The sequence below is a fragment of the Prunus persica genome, chromosome G1 (genome assembly GCF_000346465.2).
Source record: "Prunus persica cultivar Lovell chromosome G1, Prunus_persica_NCBIv2, whole genome shotgun sequence".
NCBI lineage: Eukaryota > Viridiplantae > Streptophyta > Magnoliopsida > Rosales > Rosaceae > Prunus > Prunus persica.
The window spans coordinates 35,401,597-35,423,596 of NC_034009.1; the positions used below are offsets into that span (position 1 = coordinate 35,401,597).

At 38.4% G+C, this 22,000-nt stretch overlaps 4 protein-coding genes across 4 annotated transcripts; all 4 read left to right on the forward strand.

Moving 5' to 3' along the window:
• Positions 6,606-12,006, forward strand: LOC18790652 (ubiquitin carboxyl-terminal hydrolase 18). Its single transcript, XM_007223053.2, has 11 exons — positions 6,606-7,355; positions 7,774-7,942; positions 8,043-8,131; positions 8,302-8,387; positions 8,482-8,644; positions 8,786-8,909; positions 9,129-9,286; positions 9,416-9,500; positions 10,130-10,342; positions 10,762-10,823; positions 11,007-12,006. The coding sequence occupies exons 1-11, from the start codon at positions 7,099-7,101 to the stop codon at positions 11,704-11,706; spliced, it is 2,106 nt and encodes a 701-aa protein (XP_007223115.2). The 5' UTR covers positions 6,606-7,098; the 3' UTR covers positions 11,707-12,006.
• On the forward strand, positions 12,858-15,568 carry LOC18788188 (F-box only protein 13). The gene is made up of 2 exons (XM_007222619.2): positions 12,858-13,313; positions 14,074-15,568. The coding sequence occupies exon 2, from the start codon at positions 14,102-14,104 to the stop codon at positions 15,350-15,352; it is 1,251 nt and encodes a 416-aa protein (XP_007222681.1). The 5' UTR covers positions 12,858-13,313; positions 14,074-14,101; the 3' UTR covers positions 15,353-15,568.
• LOC18789165 (E3 ubiquitin-protein ligase AIP2) lies at positions 15,956-17,429 on the forward strand. The gene is made up of 3 exons (XM_007222882.2): positions 15,956-16,404; positions 16,484-16,914; positions 17,023-17,429. The coding sequence occupies exons 1-3, from the start codon at positions 16,032-16,034 to the stop codon at positions 17,170-17,172; spliced, it is 954 nt and encodes a 317-aa protein (XP_007222944.1). The 5' UTR covers positions 15,956-16,031; the 3' UTR covers positions 17,173-17,429.
• LOC18789411 lies at positions 17,810-20,815 on the forward strand. The gene is made up of 9 exons (XM_007222639.2): positions 17,810-18,295; positions 18,379-18,582; positions 18,675-18,732; positions 18,849-18,911; positions 18,995-19,070; positions 19,591-19,703; positions 19,810-19,899; positions 19,987-20,118; positions 20,246-20,815. The coding sequence occupies exons 1-9, from the start codon at positions 17,925-17,927 to the stop codon at positions 20,378-20,380; spliced, it is 1,242 nt and encodes a 413-aa protein (XP_007222701.1). The 5' UTR covers positions 17,810-17,924; the 3' UTR covers positions 20,381-20,815.

Below are 22,000 nucleotides of genomic sequence, written 5' to 3' on the forward strand. Positions count from 1 at the left end.
GCATAATTATACAACTAGATCATAATCAAATGAAGAATTAAGACCAAAACAGAGAATTAAGGACCCCCATTGGCAAGAACTAACCTTTTTTTTATGGCAGAACCAAGCAACCTGAAGAAAGAACAGAGCCTGAGAATGGCCAAAGCAGCAAAGCCTTACACTGTAGATCTGACTCTGGGGAATCTCATCAACTGTTTGTTTAGTCAAAAGCCTTTCACTGTCAATGAATCAATTAGAGAAAGAGAGAGAGAGGGAGGGAGAGAGAGGGAGGAAAGCATGTGAGGGAAAGGAAAACAAAAAATATATGTGGGAGAGAGAGAGACAGAGAGAGAGAAAACCAAGAAGCCATGTGCATTTGGAGGTCAAAAATATTAGAGAATTATTGGCTCCTTTTAAGATGGCCAATTTTTAAATTAAATGTGGAATGAAAATTTAAAAAAACAAAACTTGTATTTTAATTAATCTTGTTTCTCTTTCTCTCTGTCTGTCTGTGTGTTTGTTTTTTGAGGTTACATTCAGAGCTCCTTTTCTGCTAAAAACCTCAGTCTAACAACCACACAAATCATTTTATCATCTGTTTGTTGCAACTTGCAACACAAAGCTTTAAGCTCTAGAGAATTCTTTGGTCTTCTTTCTCTCTCTAGAAAGGTGGCAGTTGGAGACGAGAGAGAGAGAGAGAGAGAGAGAGGTTTTGGGGACTTGGAGTTTTTAAATGGGGTGGGAGATTTTGTTATTCCCCGCCCTTTCCTAGGTGACGTGTCTCGGTTCGCACGTGCGCATCACGCTCACGCGCTACCTGGGGGAGTTTGACAGTTGACACATTTTTACACAGTGGTTTATGACTTAATTATAATTAACTAATTTTAATACACTGAACAATGCAGAGGAAAGCGGAGGAGGGGAAGGGGGTGAGGAATCTTCTTATTTATTATAAAGCTAAGCTTTTATGCTCTGTGATTAATTTAATAACTGGTCTCAACCCAATTGTGGTTAAGCACTTTTAATTTCATTGCTTTGCAAACTGAACTTTACCTAATTTAATTGGATTTTCTTTTCAAAATTTATAAGCTTTGGTTTTCAAGATAATCTAAATTACTGAACAACACACCAAAATCCCTTTTTTATAATATATTTTTGGAAAATTAGGAACGTGATGAGAATTATGAATGAAAAGAAACAAAACCTACTATTTGTGGTTTTTCTTATTATAATTTGAATTAGATATTAATAACTGGGAAGAAAAGATTCCTTGGAATTCGTATAGCATATTCCTTCATGAATCATGAGAAGGAGGCAAACGCGGTTGTGCCATGTTTTTCAGAGATTGCTGGGTGGGAGTGGCATGGATGATAGAACACGAGCCATGGTCTCATGATTCATGTCAAACCCCATTTTTAATGGGTTTTTGTTCCTTGATTAATCGACATTTTATATATTCACACTATTATTTTTAATGAATACAAGTTGAACGGTGTGTGATAAAATGTTCTATCACTAAAACTACAAGTTTTAGTAAAATATTAGACGTACGTATGACTTTCGATAATGTGAAACGGAGTATTGTTTATAGTCAACACGATGAATGAACGTTTTGTTTTCCCACTCCAACATATACTTAAGAGTTCAATTAGAATAAATAAAACATTGAGTAAGGGACCACCTGGCTGCTAATACATATTCTGAGTTTTTCCTAGCTTACTGCGCCTTAAAGAAAACCCTCCTTTACGTGTAAAAAAACATAGAAAAATGTCAATAAGTGATTGCTCAAGACAGCTTCCCTAACTAACACGTGGATAAAATAAATAAAATAAAATGTCAATGTGATACAGTCCCCCTTTCTACTGGGTTTCTGAGAGCACAGATTTAGGGTTTTGCGAAGAAATATTTAGGCCACCCATTTAACGAACGATTATGGTAATTAACTGGCTTTGACATTTGTTAAGGTTATATATATATAGTTCCGATTTCTTAGATCATAGAAGTTCAAGAGATTGTGGTCATCTACCGTTGGATATTAATCTAATGGTTAAAAAAAGTTTTTTAAAATGAGTGCAAAAGTGAGTGAACCGTTGAATTTACATCCAACGGTGAATGACCACAAATTTCTTAGACTCCTGTAGTCCAAGAGATAAGAACTGTATATATATATATATATATATATTTTTTTTATATATCCAATTGGATCATATCATACGTATACAAAGACAGACCACAACATGTGCTGTAATTAAAATACACCAATATTTATTTTTCTATATGCTTGCCCTAGACTTAGCGCAAAGCCCAACATGCAATCCACCATAAATTTTGGTGCCGAAGCCAGGTTTAACCAAAGCTTTTGCTGCCATCTGTCCCTCCTTTAGGGTTGGTCGGTGAAAAACTTATTCTGCATGTTCGTCTCTCTCCCTCTCAAATTCCCTCCCTGCACATGCATGTTGTTTGGTTGCTAAGAAACTTGAGTTATTGCATATACTCATCGTGCATGATGCATGCATGGACTCCTAGCTACCTCGTTTCAATTTCATCTCTCCTCTTTTGCAAGCAAAGTTTTTACCTCCCGTACACCTTCCTCATGACCGGTATATGGACGATTTCTAACAATTCATTATGTGAAATGAAACACCACGCGTCAACGACTAACGTTAGCAACATTCGTGATTGTGCACTGATTGGTGTGCGCATGTTTATAATATCGGACCCATGCAATTAAACAAACAAATTTTTCTGTATGAGACGCATCAACAATCAGGTGGCGGGCGGGGCTCCACAGTGTTGCAAACTGCCGCCAGCAAATTGGCCACGTTGGGTGCGGGACCCATATGCTTTTCCATTTAGTGCGCACTTTTTTAGGACAGCTAGCTGATCCATTATCTCTCATATCTCAATCATACATTGCTAATAGACTAATGTTTTTTTATTTATTATTTATAATAAACTATTGCATTGCTGATGCAAAACTTGACATTTATTTTCTTTGTTTAACTCTTTATTATTTATTTATTATCAGTTCTTTCAATATTAAAATATCCCACCAAAGTAAGGACCGCAATAATTTGATATTGTGGTTTAGAGAGTAGTTAGGGTCCGAATTCAATGGAGGTCAACGATTGTGGAGTTGGATATGCTTGAAGTTGCATGTGCCAAAGGATGTAAGAAGCCCTCCAACCAGAAGAAGAAGATGGAAGATGAGAGAAGCCTATATGCTACATATAATCTAAACAAAGAAAACCGTTTTCTCAAGTCTCTCCTCTATATTCTATATATAAAATATCTCACAGATACACGATATTATGGTTTAATGAGAATTTCATTGTCAGTTGCGCATGGACATTATGTTATTGTTAGTTATGCACGAACGCTATTATCAATCGTACATAACGTTGAGCGTTTCTAACTATTTAATCATCAATATATGAAAATAAAACTAGTCTCTTTTAGTTTATGTAAATGACAAAAACGATAGAGTGACTATGAATCGTACAAAACAATCACTATTTAGTAACGTTATCAAACTCAATCAATAATTGATCTCCAATTCCTGGATTTGGGACCTTAGGAGGAGGAAGCCTAGAAAACACCAAGACCAAACACAAATCCACAAACTGCGGAGCTATCCCTTCCTATTAACAACCTTGGATTTATCATGCATTTGTCATCACATAGCATCGCAGACAACTCCCTGACAAAATGGACTCCTATCAAGTTCATGCACTTGTAGGCCTTTCGATGTTGATGGGGATTTCCCGAACACATCACAACTAAACCAAAAAAAATCAAAATCAAAATCAAAATTGGAGATGTTTATTGTGGTAGTGCGCAACACCACTCCGGGTTTTCTTAGGATTGGAAAAAGTTAAATATATTAGGCAAAGATAGAAGAAGATAAAATGCATGTCATTGTCATAATTTCATACTTTTACTACTAGTATGTATATATATATATATGCAATTATTTGGCCCAATTGAGTTGAGCTTAGCTGTTTAGTTATTGTACACACATTTAATAACTAGTTTAACAAAACAAAAGTATTAGGAAGAAAAAAAAAAGGAAAAGAAAACATGATGTCGCACATACAAGTTTCTTTCTTTTTCATAGCCTTTTACGAAAAGAAATTATAAAGTACTAAGAATGAACATGTTATATATAAATATATATTATGGCCACAAACAAAATTAGTGTCTGGGGATCTTGGTTTCTTATAATGGAGCACTATCAATGAAAATGGGAGATATTTAGTTATATACCTATTCTTAGCATTAATGATATAGATAAACCCTACGCAATTTAATTTCTATAACAAACCTTTTAAAAAAACCAAAAAAAGAACAGCTAGACCTATTGAATTTAATTTTGATTATTAAATTAATGTGATGCTCTATTGATTGTTTTAGATTTTTTTAATAAGGTTTTGGAGTTGGACTTGTTTTAAGAAATCAATGGCAGTTTTTTTAATTTATAAGAAGTTAAAAGCTTATTTGTTATGTTGTAAATGGGCATTGAGTGTGTTTCTAAAGTCCATTTCATGTATGATTTTTTCAATAATTTGGGTCCCTTTATTGGGTATAATAGTAAATCTTCAAAAAAAAAAAGTCATTATATATAAGCAAAAGAAACAGACAATGCTATATATAAGCAAAAGAATGCTTTAAATAAACAACTTTAATTCTTAACAATTTAATCACTCATGTTATTATTCCAAAAAAAAAAAAAAAAAAATCCAGTTTTCCTTTTCTTTTTAGTTTGTTTTTCTTAGGACTTTCTCAGGACTTTTTTAAAATATGGGTAAATTACTCAAATGGTCCTCAAATTTATATTCGATTTACATTTTGGTTATTCAATTAAATTATTCGGTCAAATGGTCCATAAAATCTATATTAATCGCTCCATTGATCCTACCGTTACATTATGTTAATACTGCCGTCAAATGTAAAGGTAAAACCGCCCATAACCGTCCTATGTTCCTCAAATAGGTGATAAAGTGGTGATGCATAGGTGATAAAGTGGTGATATATAGGTGATAAAGTGGTGATACATAGGTGATACAGTGGTGATAAATGGGTGATACATAAGTCAAAAATCTTGTTTGCCCCCAAAAATATAGCATGTATTGCTCACATGACTAAATTTAACACAAAATGTAACAGTAGGACTAAAGCGTTGATTAATAAAGAGTTGGTGGACCATTTGAACGAATAATTTAGTTTAAGGACCAAAATATAAATCGAGTACAAATTTAAGGATCATTTGAGTAATTTACCCTTAAAATTTTATATATTTAAGTTTGAGGCCTTTAAGTCATGGTCAATTTCTCATCTTAAGGTTACCTGACATTGGGGCTAATATTTGGTGTACAATTTTTAAGGAGAGTACCTTTAGTTGATCTTGCCCAAGCCCAACAGGCACAAAACCCAAAAGGCCTACAGCTTTCTTATTTTATGGCCGATGAAGCAGTAAAATATTAGGGTGGCCCAAAATCCTTGGACAGAGTCTTACATTGCATCTGCTAAAATGGGTTCAATTCAAGCAGTCAGGAAAGAGTCCCAATAAAACAACTCCAATGCTAAAGGGCAACAAATGTGAGAGGGAAGAGATCAAACCAACACATATGCATTTGGAATTGGCCCTTTTTAAGATGCCAAAATTTTCATAATATGTGTGCAAAAATTGTTACTATTTAAGAGTAATTTGATTGCCGACGAGATATAGTCTAATGAAAAAGGGCATTGATTTACAAATTAGTGGTTTCATGTTCGAACTCCGTAGCATCATAATAGAGTGTGTGTGAAAAATTCCCCTTTAGTAATTCAGACTATGACTTATGACTTGTATTTATTTATTTATTTTTTAAAAAGAGAGAATAATTTGATTGTTCCATAACTTCCACTATAGAATTTGCATTGTAATGCTGATGAGGTGGGTAGGTTTCATGTTGGACAAGTGTGAATGTTTTAACATGTGCACCATTATATTGGCCGCATTTTTTATGTGTTTAATTAATGAGATTTGTTTTTTCTGGTGTATAAATTAAGAAAACTTTTTTCCCACCCACATCACATTGTTCTTTTCAACATAAAACCTTATAAATTATTTTGGAATTGAAGACTTAAAAAATAATAATAATAATAATAATAATAATAATAATAATAATAATTGGTTATAGCTATTACAAAACTTCAACACAAGAAAATGAAATTTACAAGCTAATCATATTTTCACAGCTTCAAACCTCAAACCAACTTTTGCTCTTCCCAAATTAGTAAAAAGCTGCAAAGAAAACCAATGAAGACATAGAAGCCTTGAAACGGCAAGTTCCCCCAAAGATTACCAAATCAAAACTCAGAAGCAAATAATATACTTCCAGGTGCGCCCCACACCCAATGTGCAAGGCCAAAGACGACCACGACAAGTAATCAAGCAATGGAGGCGTTGTCCCTCGATTGGCTGTGATTTCCATTTCTGTCACAGCACGTGACAGGATCACTGGAACATGATCACATTAAAATCCCAGTTATTTATTTATTTTCCATGTAAGAAAAAAGAAAAACCCAAGTTTCCTTTTTAAAATTTTTTTAAAAATAAAAAAAGCTCAAACCTCACTGTCTCTTTCGTCTCTTCTAGAGAGAACACCCAAGAAACCGACGTTGAGAATCAACAGGAGAGAGAAAGAAAGTGAGAAAAAGAGGGAAAGAGATCGGAAAATGCATAAAGTTTTTATTTTTGTTTTTTGGTTTTCTTTTGAATTTTTATTTTTCTTCTCAAAATTATTGTTAACGTAACCAAAAAGCTAGAACAAGAAACATACAAGGGAAGAGAAGCAGAGGTCGCCATGTATAAAATAAAGAAGCTTCCTATGTCTTGTTACACTTACCAAATTATTGATTGAAACCCTAACCTTAACCTGATTTCGCTCTTTCGCTCTCTCTCTCTCTCTCTCTCTCTCTCTCTCTGTGGGTTGCTTCAGAAAAAAGAACCCTAATTCCCTAGTGGGCGAGTGAGAAAGAGCTAGAAAAACCCTTAATTGTGGTGATTACTGTAAATTATCGATGAGAAGGATTGCGATTGGGGAGGAGTTAAAGATCGAAGCTGGAGAGGCGTAGATGCATGTCGCGGGAGTGAGCTTGGATCTGAATTGGTTCCTTCAATTCATATTTACTGCGTTTATAATAGCGTTTGGATTGCTACACTTTGTGAAGAACACGGCCTCGAAGTACTTTGAGGTCGACGCCAACTTCGAAGGAGGAGACCACAGTGATCGGACCCAAATGCCGGGCGCTCTAATGGAGGATCCGGTTTGTGCCGTGTGTGGCAATTCGGGTCCCAAGAAGTGCTCTCGCTGCAAAGCCGTTAGATACTGGTATTCTTAATTGGATATATTATTTTTTAAATTTCTGTGCTGTTTTTTTCCTTGCTAAACATGGGATGTAAAAATTGCGTCTTGCTAGTTGATTAGCTCACAGTGTGGCTTTGTTGGGTTTGCTTATTTATTTTTGTGTGTTATTTTGGTAATTTTAGTTTGCGTAATTATTACTGTTGTGATGGATTATTGTAAAGATTTGTTTTTTAATGAAACTTTACGTTGCTAAATGTATTTGATACAGTTGGTTATTTTCTGTTGATCATGCCCTGTCGCAGCAAATAGAGAGGGCAGAGTTATTGTTTAACTGAAGTTCTTAAGTTTCTTAGGGGTGCTTCAAGCCGATGGTTTGTTGTCTCTATTGTATGTACATGCAACTTTCCCCTTCCAAATGTTGATCCCTCTTTTAATTTTGCAGCTCGCAAAAGTGCCAAGAAAAACATTGGAAATCAGGGCATAAGACAGAATGCAAAAACACATTGAGTAATTCTAGATTTAAAACTTCAGGCGGTGGGGGTAAAACTTTCTCCGGACTCGCACTTGTTCCCATTCGTGGAATTTCTAAGCATATCAAGAAGCCGAAAGAGGTGAATTTTCAGTTATTTTTACATGAGAATGTTGTGCGCATATTTTTTGCAATTCTTATCTGACCCTTAGATGCTTTGACCAACACTTAATACTTTGCAGATTCTTTTTCCTTATGATGAATTTGTTCAACTTTTCAATTGGGACAAGCTCAGATTTCCTCCTTGTGGACTCTTAAATTGCGGAAACAGGTTTTTGTTTACCATATTCACGATTCATTATAATACCAATGTATCATTTTAAACTACAGATATTCACATGCCTGTTGCCGGCACACACTCACGCACCCACACTGACAATTGCATCATACTTGTTCTACCTTCAAATTTGTTTATGTTGCTAATTTCCCTTTTATTTGCAGTTGCTTTGCCAACGTGGTTCTACAGTGTCTTTCATCCACTCGGCCGCTTGTTGCCTACTTGTTAGAGAAGGGCCATCGGAGAGAATGTGCAGTCCTAAAACCATTCAGTGCTATTTTTTATGTTATAAGTGCTTAAACAATTCCTCACTCATTCAACAATTATTCCTTTCTTCTTTTCAGGCATATGTGAAGATTGGTGCTTTCTTTGTGAATTTCAAACCCATCTTGAAAGAGCAAGCCAAAGTTCCCAGGCCTTTTCACCAACCAACATTATCTCTAGATTACCAAATATTGGTGGTAATCTTGTCCATGGGAGGCAGGAGGATGCTCATGAACTCATGAGGTTTCTTTACTTGCACTTTATCTAGTTTCTTTATCTATTCTGATAGATGTTATATTGAATACATTGTTAAAAGTCTTCCGGAATTCTTCTGGTATATAATGGTTGTTGAGTTGTATTGAAGTTCACTGTATTGTTTTGTAGGTTTGCCATTGATACAATGCAGTCAGTCTGCCTTAGTGAGTTTGGTGGAGAGAAAGCTGTACATCCTAGCACTCAAGAGACAACCATTATTCAACATATATTTGGTGGCCTGCTGCAATCTCAGGTTATGCATCTTATGGTCAAGTGTAATGATGTGTTTTGGAATTTGGCATTACTTTTGGGACTTTTAAATAGTGGTTTTCATTTAAGTTATTATTTATTTCATTGAATGATTGAGCCTGTTAATTTGTATGTATGTTTGATTAGAGAATGTTTAGTGCCATTTTTTTGGTCATCTGTCAGTTCCCTTCTAATGTATTTCTTCTTTTGGAATATTTTCCAGGTGATTTGTACAAAATGCAAGAATATATCAAATCGGTATGATAATATGATGGATTTAACTGTCGAAATTCATGGGGATGCTTCATCATTGGAGGAATGTCTAGACCAATTCACCATCAAGGAGTGGCTTGATGGAGAAAATAAGTATAAATGTGATGGGTATGTCTCTGCCTTTTCTCTGTCAATTCCATTCGTTATTTATTATTTCCTTTTCCAGTCATAGGTTGTACATTTTCTTGTCTATTGTGTGGTCTCCTATGAGATATGATATATTGTTACTGTTAACAGGTGCAATGACTATGTCAAGGCTTGGAAGCGCCTTACTGTTAAGCGCGCTCCAAATATTCTCACAATTGCCTTGAAAAGATTTCAGGTATCAGCTATACTCTTCTTGTACATGTTTCTTGGTTAATTGATTGAACTCATGTTACAATTAAAGTAGATCTTTCTCAAATAACTTGGAATAAATTAAAAACCTGTATCATGAATGATTCTATCCACCATAATGAAAGCATTTTATTTACACGCTTTTAGATTTCAGTTGGAAATACAATGTGTTAATACCATTGGATTTGGGTCCAGAGCCATGAGTTCTTTTGTGGCCCCTACCAAGTCTTACTTAGTAGTACTTTAAAGAATAAATCAATAGTCAACAGCATTTTTTGTTTGATTCTATACTTTATAGATGAACTTGGGATTTGTAGTTGCTGGTTAGATGGTCAATTTAGGTTTATAATAACCTTTTCTGTCAGATGGGAATGTTTGTTGCGCAAACTGTGTAGCAACTCCTTGTGTTATTTAAAGATTCGTATTTATTCTGGAGACTTTACCTTCCATAACTGTGAACACATCATCTTGAGTTGGTGCTCTAAGTGTTTCAATGACCTTGGTTGATGCTTTTAGGCTTATTTATACGATTTATAAAATTTGTTGATCGAATTCTTGAGTGATTGATTGATACTCTGTTGATTCCTGAAATTGTTATGTTGACAAACATTTCAGAGTGGGCGGTTTGGGAAAATTAACAAGAGAGTAACATTTCCTGAAACTTTAGATTTGAACCCCTACATGAGTGAAACGGGAGATGGTGCAAACATCTACAAGCTTTATGCCGTTGTTGTACATGTGGATATGCTAAACGCTTCATTTTTCGGACACTACATCTGTTACACCAAGGACTTCGGTGGAAACTGGTATAGAATCGATGACTGTAAGGTGAGATCTCTCTCTCTCTCTCTCTCTCTCTCTCTCGCGTAGATATTTCCTGACCTACTCTCTTTTTTAATTGTTCTACTGGATACGCCAATGTTCCTAATTGGATATCAGTAGCAAAGATACTTGTAATCTGTGGATACCTGTTGACCCCTGTTAATAGTTTCCATGGATACTGCAATCTGGAAATTAGTCTTGATGAAAAATTAGTCTGATGGTGGTAATTACAAAGGCTTCCTGGAGCAGGAGTTGTTGATTTGGTCTGTTTTTTTATCTACTGGCCTGATGATATGCTGGTTTTGAGGACATACTTATGGCCTTCCCTATTGCAGAAAATACACATGGGCATGCGACTTTTATTTAATATGAATAAGTTACCCAAGCAGCCACTTTCTTCTGACTTGTCTTGCTACTTCTCACAGGTTGCGACTGTAAATTTGGAAGAGGTGCTTTCCCAGGGTGCATATATGCTATTATATAGCAGGTGTGTATATTAGTGTGTACTTTTACATGTCGAGTTTCTAAATTAAAATCCTATGTAGCATCTTTAACGAATGCAATGTGTGTGACTGTGGACCGTAGTTTCAAACTGACGTACATCTTTTTTTTGTGTGAAAAACACTAGGTTGGATGCTCTAAATGATTCTGGTTGCCTGTTGTTGTGCAGGGTTCAGCCACGAGCATCTTGTCTAACCCTTGAACCTCCAAGGAAAACAGAGGAAATGATCGATGTTGAAGTACAGCCATGCCGTAAAGAACAAGTTGAATGTTCCACTGTTGAGTCTGCAGATTCTACATGCCATTCTGGGTTTGTACCATCTGACACTAGTCTGCCTCCGCAGATTTCCAGCTGTGTAGAAGACTCAAGTGCTGTAATCATTCCTGAAGCAGTAAGAGAACGTTCTGATAATGCAGATCTTAGCCTTAAATCACCATCATCTGTTCCAAAAGAGGTTTGCATAGTTGAAAATAATACGCTTGGTTCCATGTCGAGTCCATCTGTTTCAAGGGAGAGGGAGATTTCTAGTTGCGAGAAGGTCCCTGCTGGTAAGTTGGATTTAGATACAGTAAGAGGAGATCCAGTTGTTATAGCTATACCTAATGGTGAGTTATGTCGGCCTGTTTTGGACTACGTATCAGCACGCTGTGAGAAGTATCTCTCTTCTTCAGGTGGTGAATATGTAAATGGCAATTCTGAAGACATGGATATCGATAATTGCCAGTCAGGTTCATCGGTTGCAGAGGACATTGGAATTTGCAAGAGCAATGGGCCGACATATGCAGATGGAATCACTTCTCCAGTTGCACATTCTGGTTTCCTGAATGGGAATGGAGTCTGTAGAGTAGAAAAAGTAGACAAAGGTTAAATAATCAAGGTGGACTTCTTAACACATAATTATTTTGTCCATAATTTTTAATGATCCCCTCATCACCAGAAGGAAAAGATTGAGTTGGGAATTTTTGCCTGGGGTTTTCATTATTTACAGAAATCTCAGATTCTGCATAACACTTTAGTTGGGAGAGTCACTGGTAAGGTGACTGAATGTAATCTGGTCATAAGGAGTTGGAAGAGGAATTCTCTGTCTCTGTACTTTGAATTAATGTTATCTTCATTGGAAATATGAAGTGTTTCTTTTTCTTCCTTGCCCAACAGAACATGAAGCTTTTCATATGCTGTCTTCTTGTAAATTTGAATTAGCACATTGCTTTTTAAGTCAAATTTCGTTGATTAAATTTGGGTTGATCAGTGGCAGGAAACAAAGAAGTAAATTTGGTTTCTTTTCTTTAGAATATTAATTAATTAATTAAACAACTTCATCAAACTTCAATTTTATAGTCTACTTTGGCAGATCGGGAAAAAGAAGCCTACTTGGAGACCCGAGCTTGGTGAACTGATGACATCGAGATCTCTGCGTTGAGGGTCGGCCTTGAAGGCCTTGGACATTGAGGAATTTGAGAGAGAGAGAGAGAGAGAGAGAGAGAGAGAGAGAGCAGGAGAAAAAGCAAATATATAAACAAAAGAAAGTATAAAATAGAACGTAATCAGCGGCTTTCTCGCTTTGTCTTTTATTCCTTGTATTCTTGTTTGAAAATTGCTTGGTTCTGGGACTCGAAGAATCTGGTCTGGGCATTGACTTTGAAGTAGACAAAGTATATATCTTCACGAGTGGGAGCAGCAGACCAGCCACAGATTCCTTAACGAGGCACAAGTTTTGCTTTTTTCTTTTTTTTTTTTGCTTTGCAAAACTCTGCAAAGGTCAGCTGCAGCAAGCAACCCAAAACCACGCATCTGAAACATGACAAAGACAAACCCTTTAACCCTTTGGAGCCTTTGACAATGTCACATTTTTGTATTTTTCTAATCCAAAATCCATGCCATATTGTCTTTCTTTGCAACCAACCAGCCGTGCTTGGATGCTCTCTCTCTCTCTCTCTCTCTCTCTCTCTCTCTCTCTCTCTCTCTCTCTCTCTTGTGTTAGAAAATTGAAAAAGAAAGACGACTTATTTAAAGTGGAGATACCAAACTAAATGTGTTCTAGTGCAACAGGTTTTGTTTGGGGCTTTGGTATCCAAGGCCAGAGCTGAGAGAGAGCAGAGTCAACTCACCCTACTTACTTTCACACCGTGTATTTTGTAGCAATGCCTGTATAGAAAAGCAATATACTCTTTGTTTTATAAATATGGGATGAAAAGAAAAACCAACCCCTCGTGTGTTTGAGTGTTTTTGTGTGTGTGTGTTTGGTATCTAACAAAGTGTCAACCCCCTTACAAAAAAAGCTTCCCAGGAAGCTTCACACCTTCCTTCCTCCTTGGCTCGCTTTCGCACTTTTTTTTTTCTTCTGTCTTTTTTTCTCAAAACCCAATTTAAAGAGAAGGCCAAAGACCCACCAACCTCACTCACTGGCTCAGCTACTCATCACTCTCACTGTCTTCCATTCAGACTCACGGAGCACAAGCACTGGAGAAGAAGCAGGTACATTATCTTTCTCTGTTCATCTTCTCCTTTTGTCTTATTCTTGTTCATTTGGTGTTTGTTTTGTTTCACTCAATTTTCTTGAATAATTGTGTTTTAGTCTGTGGAACAATTTTGTTTCCGTTTACTCTAACCCTTGTTCTGTGTCGAGATCTGTTACTTACTTGTGGACATACACACCCTCTCTCTCTCTCTCTCTCTCTCTCCCTCTCTCTCTCTCTCTCTCTCTCTCTCTCTCTCTCCAATTTCATCTTCTGGCTCTGAAAATTTTAACTTCACTAGCTGTTCCTTTAACTTTAGGTCATCCTCATTGGTCTGATTTCTGTCTTAACAAGTTTTACATTCCTCAATTCTGGCATTTTTGACTACCCAGATATGCATTTTCTCATGGGTGTTTTCAATCCCTATTTGCTTCAGCAATTTCAATTCATCCCCATTTCTTATTGCTTGCTTCTCACTGTTTTTTACTACACTATGATGACTACCCTCTCCGCAGATTGATTTTTCTTTAAAGTTGGAATCTTTATTTACTAGAGTACGTTGCTTTTCAGCGTCCTCCTTTGCCCTACAAATGGTTTTTTCAATAATCTAAATAGCAGATAGGAAATAGGAACGCAAGGATAGGGGGTGCTAGATTCCCATTTCATATTACCTTCTGTATGCCCTTGATATGAGCCCATTACTTTTGTTTCTCTGGTTCTATATGATGAGCACAGATATAAATTTCCCAAGTAACACAATCATCCCTTATCTTTTGCAGTTGTGTTCTTCTCCCTAATTTCTAGACGATGGAGGACCAAAATTGCCGGGCTTCTGTGATGACTCGGAAGAGAAAATCCCAAGAAGAAGATAATTGCATTTCAAGCACCTTTTATATGGATGAGCTTAATGAAGACCTCCTGGAAAGGGTCCTCTCAAGGCTACCAACCTCTGCATTCTTCCGCCTTACTTCGGTGTGCAAAAGATGGAAATCGGTTGCATCTTCTCCTAGTTTCAAGCTTGCCTGCTCTCAGATTCCTTCACGGGATCCATGGTTTTTCATGGTCGATCCCCTTCTCAATCGATCAATAGTCTTTGACTCCACTGAAAGAAGCTGGAAAAAACTTAATCATCCACCTCTCCTCCAGAAAAACTCCAACTGCAATTCCATGCCTGTTTCAGCCTCTGGTGGCTTGATCTGTTTCCGAAATTCATATGGCAACTTCATTGTGTGCAACCCCGTGACAGGGTCTTGCAACGAACACCCTCCGCTGGATCCATCCCTACAAAATCTCACCTTCCATGCCATTGTGATGCATTCATGTCCCAAGTATGAGCAGTCCTCTTACAAGCTGCTTGTTGTCTTTGGTGAACTTCCAAAGCTGTCATTCAGAGTGTATAACTCAGACACCGGTTCCTGGGAAGAAGAGACCGCCTTGTGTAAGAAGTTTGATGATGATTCTGCAGAATCTGAATCAAGTGAGGACAATGCTGCTGTTTACTTCCTTAGCAAGGCTGGGAATGTAGTGGCAACCAACATGCAAAGAAGCCCATCTAAGCAATACTCATCAGTGATCACTACTAATAAAGATGGCGAGGAGATAGTCCATTTCCTAAGCTCATCAGGGTCAGTTGTGGCTTGCAATCTGGCCACCAAGTGCTTCTCTGAGTACTCCAGGCTTTTGCCCGTCTTCTTCGAGTACTCCATTGATTTAGTGGAGTGCGGAGGCAGGATGTTAGTGGTTCTGCTGTCAGAATTCTTCGAAAGCGCTAGTCTCAGGGTGTGGTGTTACGATGAGGATGTTCGATCTTGGCACCAAATTGCAGCAATGCCTCCAGCAATGTCCCATGAGTGGTATGGCAAGAATGTGGATATAAACTGTGTAGGGGCTGGTGACCAGATACTGATCTGCTTAAGCTCTGCTGAGATTTCTAGCTGTGTTCTGTGTGACTTGGCTGCCAATGAATGGGTTGAATTGCCCAAATGTTTTATGGATGGTGAAGCCATAAAGTTCATGTCTGCCTTCTCATTTGAGCCAAGGATTGAGGCTTCTGTATGATTTGGAGTTCATGCCTGCCTTTGGATTTTTTATTTTCTTTTTATTTTCTTCTTATTCTTTTAGCATTTGTCTTACATTCCATTGTTCTGTATGCGTTGTGTAGGCAATTTAGCCAAATGGAAATCGGCATGATTTTATTATACAATGAAAAGTGTTTTAGATTGATGGCTACTTGTAGCACACTTGAATAGAAGGCTTACATTTATTGGCTTTGTATCTCTTCAGTTCTAGTGAATTTTCTCTCTTCTTCATAAACATAACAAACACTCTCTTGTGCAATTGATAGTCACCTGCACGATATTTTTTACCATAAATCAGATCCGAATCCCACATTTAATCAATGAAAAGAAATCACCAACATTTACGTGACTCAACTTAGCAAAATCCTACATAATTAATTACACGTTAACGGGGCCAAAACCTTATCAGCTTGTATTACAACAGGTAAACAAAACGACGCTAAAAATACTGTCGTTAACAAATAAAACACAGAGCGAATATAATACAGTGACGTGGAGAGAGATAATTGGACACAGGTAGAGACAATCATGGGACGGCTCGCAGACGATTCTTCTCGCGCCTTCGTTGAACGGTGACCTCCTCGCCAAGCCAAACCAGAGAAATAAAAGAGGACGAAGGCGCAGAAGAGAGATCCGATTCAATTCAGTCGAAGACGAAAATGGAGTTTAAATCTAAAGACGAAAAGCGATTGGAGCAGCGATTGAAGGAGCTTCACAAAGACGTATCGAAGAAGCAGAAGTTCGAAGACGCCGTCGTCTCCCTCAATTCGCTGCTTCGGGACCACTACGCCTCTGCTTCCCCTTCCCTCCGGAAATTGTATTACGGCGTCGTTTGCCGAGTCGCCACTGTCTTGAAGACCCGGTACACCTCGCCTGGTTTCTGGGCCTCCGGACTCGCCCTATTCCGGCTCGCCCAATCCCTCGTTTCCGACCCGGCCGAGAAGGCCCACTTGCTCTCCTGCATCTCCGAGGCCCAGCAAGTCGTTCATCAGGAAAACGACCCTCCACAACCCTCGTCTTCTCCAAATCAAGGTCTTAGAGATATTTTGCAGAAACCCTTTTTCATTTTATTTTGTTTGATTCGATTTTGATTTTTGATTTTGTTATTTAGGGTATTTGTTTGAGGGGCATCTGACGGTGGATCGGGAGCCGCCACAGCCGCAGTGGCTGGTGCAGTCGAATCTCATGACTGCCGCCCTGGCGGCGGGGTCGTCTTCCGTGCCGGGTAGGCCGGAATCCGGAAACGACGACAGCAACAACTCGGAAAGCGCGGTGAATTTGCTTCAGTCCCTCATCGACAACCTCGACAGCGTTTTTCCGCCGGGGATAATGGATGATGTGAGGGCAGCCCCGAGGGTCCCGCCGGCGAGCAAACGGGTGGTGGCGAATCTTCCGGTGATTACGATCACAGAGGAGGTGCTGAAGAAGCTCGGAGAGGAGGCCGAGTGCGCCATTTGTAAAGAGAACTTGGTTGTGAATGACAAGATGCAGGAGTTGCCTTGCAAGCACACATTTCACCCTCCATGCCTAAAGCCATGGCTGGTAAATTTCGAAATTTTTGTTCTTTTAACATGTCTCATTTGCTTGCATTGAATTCCAAATTTGAAGTAACCATCCGACGTGGTTGTTGGGTTGTTTTTGTTGCGGCAGGACGAGCACAATTCGTGTCCGATATGCCGGCATGAGTTGCAGACTGATGATCATGCGTATGAAAGCTGGAAGGAGAGGGAGAGGGAGGCTGAAGAAGACAGAAAGGGGGCTGCAAATGCCGTTCGAGGTGGTGAATACATGTATGTTTAGATGATGATGTTGATGATGATATTTGCTTCAACAATTTGTCAATTTGCAGCTCCACTCTAAGCTATAAATTTTTATTCATCCCATCACATTAAGCATGGTGGTGGTTGTAATTTCAGACAAATAATAGAGCAAATGTGGTTGCTTTTCTTGTATAATCAGGCACATTTTCATTGTGAAGCAGATTTTAGAAATATTGAAACTTTTATATAATGTGGCACATGTCTATCATCTGTGATGGAAAGTGTTTGAATTTCTTCGCTGAGCTTTTATCATTTCTTCAGGTTCAGGGTTTGTTTTCGTTTTAGATGGGTAGCTGAACCTTTTCAATGCCATAGAAATTTTGAGTTATTCAGATCGATCATGTCTTGCAGATAAACTGCATCACAGATTGAAGAGATGTTGTGGAGCTGTAGATAAAATAGATTGGGCTCTACATTCATGGGCTAAGAATAAAATTCAAAACTCTAAAATTTCCCGCGGTTCAGAGGTTAAATCCATCGAAAATGGACTTTTTAATCGACTCTTTCTTTTGGTCGTCAAGTTTGAAGTTAGAAAATGGGCCTAACTAATACAACGAGCCCAAATAATGTAAAACATTGTGGCCGTTTGAAAAAATGCCATTGGAGGTAAAGGCCAAATCTTTTTGTGAAATCGTGGCGCAAGCGTTGAACAGAAAATACAGATTGCACCACTCATCATGTATGTAAACTATGTATTAGTAGCAGCAAAGCAAAACCCCATTTGCGTTTGACATGGAAATGGCCACTTGTTTCTCTTCCACTTCCTCATCGTCCTCCTCCGGCCTTGCCACCAAATTGGGAAGCGGATGTGATCATATCCCTCATCATGCCCAAACCCAAATCAACGGCTATGGTTCCTTCTTGGGGTGCCGTCGGAGGAGTAGATTAAGAGCAGGAGTGGTCGCAGGTGGCTCAGCCTCATCTTCTACCAAGAGGACTGCTGTCAATGGCTATGTGGGTCCAGGCAGCTCCGCAGACAGATTAAACTCCACTTGGAGCGATTCTTGTTTGGTGGTACCTCCACCCACTGGCAAGAAGCCTCGCGCCATCATCAAATTCTTGGGTGGTGCCTTCATTGGAGCTGTTCCTGAACTTACTTACAGGTCCCAATTTTTGTTTTGTATTTGTATAATTACTTATTATTTATTATTGGGTCCCTGAAATTCATGTGAATTGGTTGTTGCAGCTACTTAACTGAGCTATTGGCAAAAGATGGGTTTCTTGTTATATCAGTGCCATACAATGTGACCTTTGATCATGTCCAAGCTGCTGCACAAGTGTATGAGAGGTTCAATGCCTGCTTGGACACCATCTTAGCTTCTGGATTGCCCAATGCCAATCTATCACCTGCCCAACTTGCTCAACTGCCGGTGTTTTCTGTTGGCCATAGGTAATTGAGTTGAGTGCTTCAAAGTTCATTATCATGGCAGCATTGGATGCACTGATTTACATATCTGTGTGTTTTTAATAATTTGTTTGTAGTAATGGCGCGCTTCTTCAAGTACTTGCAGGGAGCTATTTCTCTGATAAAGTCCCAAAGGTTTGTTCTGTTTTACAAGCCCTTTTGATAAGTAGATTGTGTGGTGTTGTTTCATATTAAGTAATCTGATAAATTCACTTAGTTTGACAAGCAATATTGTCTCCCTCTGATAAAAGGCCAATGCCATAATCGCATACAACAATAGACCAGCGACAGAGGCTGTGCCTTACTTTGAGCAGGTAATTGATATTTATCCTCTGCTTCATATCATGTATTAGAATTTGGGTTATAGTGTTCTAAAGTTTATATTACTATTCTGCAGCTAGGTCCTTTAGTTAATCAGATGGTGCCTATTGTAGAAGCATCTCCAGTTTCATCAATGGCTAGGACTGCCTCAGGTAGCTTCCTGACTTGCTTGGACCTTATTTAGTATTAGATTTCCGTTTTTCTTCCCTCTGGTTTTTCTGTAAGGATTGCATATTGGCTTATTATGCTTTCCCTTCCCCTTTGTGGCTTTCTTAAGTGTGATATGTTCTTAGAGAATTTAACTTGCTGCCATTTGTTATTCTTGTATTCCATTTGGTTGCATTGAAGATGTGCCAAATGAAAAGAATTTTAGGTACCTACCTTGTTCATCCACTTTCTTTGCATGTCAGAGCCAAATATAGTGTTGCTTCTTTACTTTTATGTTTATAATGTATCGGTTCATAAGAGTAAGTACAGAATCCTAGTTATTCTACGATGGTATACCCTGTGGTAAGCCATAGGTCATCATGTTTACCTAACTTCCTCCATAGTTACATCCATTGAAGATTGAACTCCCTTAAACTGAGTTACTGAATTGAGTGGTATACCATGTCATGCGTGGCGTGCTCGCACATTCTGATACTCCCATTTTTCACCACTTCCTGTATGTAGGAGATGCATGGAAGGCACTGGTTGATGCAGCCGGAGCAATGCTACCAGACAATCAGGAAACTCTAAGTTCGCTGACTAAATTTGTTGATCAGCTACCTTCAGTGCTAAATGAGGTATCTTGTTGGCTTGGCAGAAGTCATTCCCTTATGCTTTCAGTTCTTAATATTGGAGAGTAATTCTGTGGAGTTATTCTAAACAAATTCATAATCTTTCTGGCAGGTAACGCAAGGGATATCGGAATTTAAGCCAACACCCTCTGAAAATCGTGTTTTCTTTAAAAGCTCGTACAATGTCAAACACACACTACTGGTATGCGTGGTGTCCCGTTATTTTGAATCATCATGAAATGGGTGACAATGATTTTATTCTCTGGCTTAAATATTGTTTGCATTTCAGGTGAAGTTCAATTTCGACGCAATTGATGAGACCTATACTCTTGAAGAGACATTGAAGCCTCGTGTGGAATCTATTGGCGGGACACTAGAAAAGGTCGAAATAAGTGGTAACCATATCACACCATGCATACAGGTGAACTGAACTCCAAACAATTTTGAGTTCTGCATATCCTCTGTGTTCATTCGTCTGATTTAGAAACTCTAACTTTTATAATTATTATCTCAATAGCCTCATCTTCGCTTTTATTTGGCCTGATCAGGAGCCAAAGTGGCAAGTAGGGAACGTGTACACTCCAGCAGATGCTGTTGCTCAGAGTCTCAAGACTCTTTCTCTAAATGACGTTAGAGTCCTCTCAAGAACCATAAGCGACTGGTTCAGAGGCTTTGAAGATTGAGGTGCCATAGTTTCAATCAAATGGTATGTTGGACTTATGTCTTAGCCCAATAGCTTATTTGTAAAGATCATGTTACTTGGAAATTCCTGAATTGGGCCGCCAAGCCAAGAAGCATCTCATCTTTATTTGGTGTTGCCCTGTTAGGAGAAATCCAACTTGATTGTTTGTGTTGTGTTGGGCAACTGCTGTTTGATTTTAGATTTTATACTCTTTGAGAGTGATTCTGGAAAGGCCAATAATCACTTCCATGGAGAAGCACGTTGTTTCTCCCCATAAGTGATTCTCGCCCTCTCATAATCACTCCCAAACAAGCCCTAATATTATTATAAATGTTATAAAAATAATCGTAGTATGAAAAGTACCACTGAATATTGGGAGTGGAATTGTATTTGCTCTTGTGGTTTTTATACTAATAGAATTTCCTCTTAGATAGAATTCTCTGACTCTCAGATTTCTCTCTCTCTTTTCTTCTCTCAATTGAGTGTGTTATCACTTCTCGTTTCTTCTCTCTTCCTAGCAATGAAGAGATTAAGCCTTTAAATAGGCCGAAGAGCTTGTGATGTGCGGTTGGTTACAAGGGAAGGTGGCAGACAAATTCCTTCATTCTTTTCTTCTTTTCTTTATGTGGGCTCAACCATGTTCTTCACAACACCCCTCCTTGGAGACCACACGTCCTTTGATTGGTTGCCTCATTAAAACCTTGTTTGAAAAAACCCAGTAGGAAAAATAACTTAAGCGAAGGGAAAATAGTACAACTTCATTTGGGATATAAGAACAATGTTAAATGCGCTCATGTTGCCACTTTAAAACCTTGCTAGGAAAAACCCAGTGAGAAAAATCCGAGTCGAAGGAAAGAGAGTACAATGCGCATATGTCCTGTGTTAAAGGACTCTTGAATGCTCCTCCCGATTTTGCATGCTTCAATTCAATTGCTTGTAGAGTTGACGTAATTTGATACCATGCACGAGCTTTTGGAATGTACAAGTATTTTCCAATAGCCTTGGAAAAACCATTGTGGATGGAAGTGATGTATCCCCAGAAGAAAACGCAAAGGCCAAGATTTTTCTTCGCCGTCACATTCATGAAGCGCTGAAAAGCGAATACGTGGTGGTTGATAACCTACTGGTTTTGTGGAAAGCTCTATGTGAAAGGTACAATCACCAAAAGACGGTGATCCTCCTGAGAGCTAGATATGAGTGGACACACTTGAGTTTCCAAGATTTCAAGTTAGTGTTTGAGTACAACTCGGCAATGAATCACCTCCCTGATGAAGTTATGTGTGAAAATATCTCTGAGGAGGATATGCTTGAAAAAACTCTCAATACCTTTCATGATTCAACTGTGCTCCTGCAGCAGCAATATAGGCATAGTGGTTTTACGAAGTACTCAGAACTGGTATCCTGCCTTTTATTGGCCGAGCAGAATAATGAGCTTTTGTTGAAAAATCACCAATCTCGTCCAACAGACTCAACACCATTCCTTGAAGTGAATGTTGCATCTCAGGAAGTGAATGTCACCTCTTCTCGTAGTAGTACCCACAGACGTGGGCGAGGAGGCAAGTGTGGTAGCTGGCAAGGGAATAAAAAATATCGTGGTGCCCATTCATATGGCTTTGGTCCA

Bases quoted from the DNA above. Each gene is read 5' to 3' on its own strand.
- LOC18789165 (XM_007222882.2), top strand. From the start codon at position 16,032: ATGGAGTTTAAATCTAAAGACGAAAAGCGATTGGAGCAGCGATTGAAG. The intron at 16,405-16,483 runs GTCTTAGAGATA...TTTGTTATTTAG, and splicing joins CTCGTCTTCTCCAAATCAAG to GGTATTTGTTTGAGGGGCAT. The intron at 16,915-17,022 runs GTAAATTTCGAA...TTGTTGCGGCAG, and splicing joins CATGCCTAAAGCCATGGCTG to GACGAGCACAATTCGTGTCC.
- LOC18788188 (XM_007222619.2), top strand. From the start codon at position 14,102: ATGGAGGACCAAAATTGCCGGGCTTCTGTGATGACTCGGAAGAGAAAA.
- LOC18789411 (XM_007222639.2), top strand. From the start codon at position 17,925: ATGGAAATGGCCACTTGTTTCTCTTCCACTTCCTCATCGTCCTCCTCC. The intron at 18,912-18,994 runs GTAATTGATATT...ACTATTCTGCAG, and splicing joins CTGTGCCTTACTTTGAGCAG to CTAGGTCCTTTAGTTAATCA. The intron at 19,900-19,986 runs GTATGCGTGGTG...TTTGCATTTCAG, and splicing joins ATGTCAAACACACACTACTG to GTGAAGTTCAATTTCGACGC.
- LOC18790652 (XM_007223053.2), top strand. From the start codon at position 7,099: ATGCATGTCGCGGGAGTGAGCTTGGATCTGAATTGGTTCCTTCAATTC. The intron at 7,356-7,773 runs GTATTCTTAATT...TTAATTTTGCAG, and splicing joins TGCAAAGCCGTTAGATACTG to CTCGCAAAAGTGCCAAGAAA. The intron at 10,824-11,006 runs GTGTGTATATTA...GTTGTTGTGCAG, and splicing joins TATATGCTATTATATAGCAG to GGTTCAGCCACGAGCATCTT.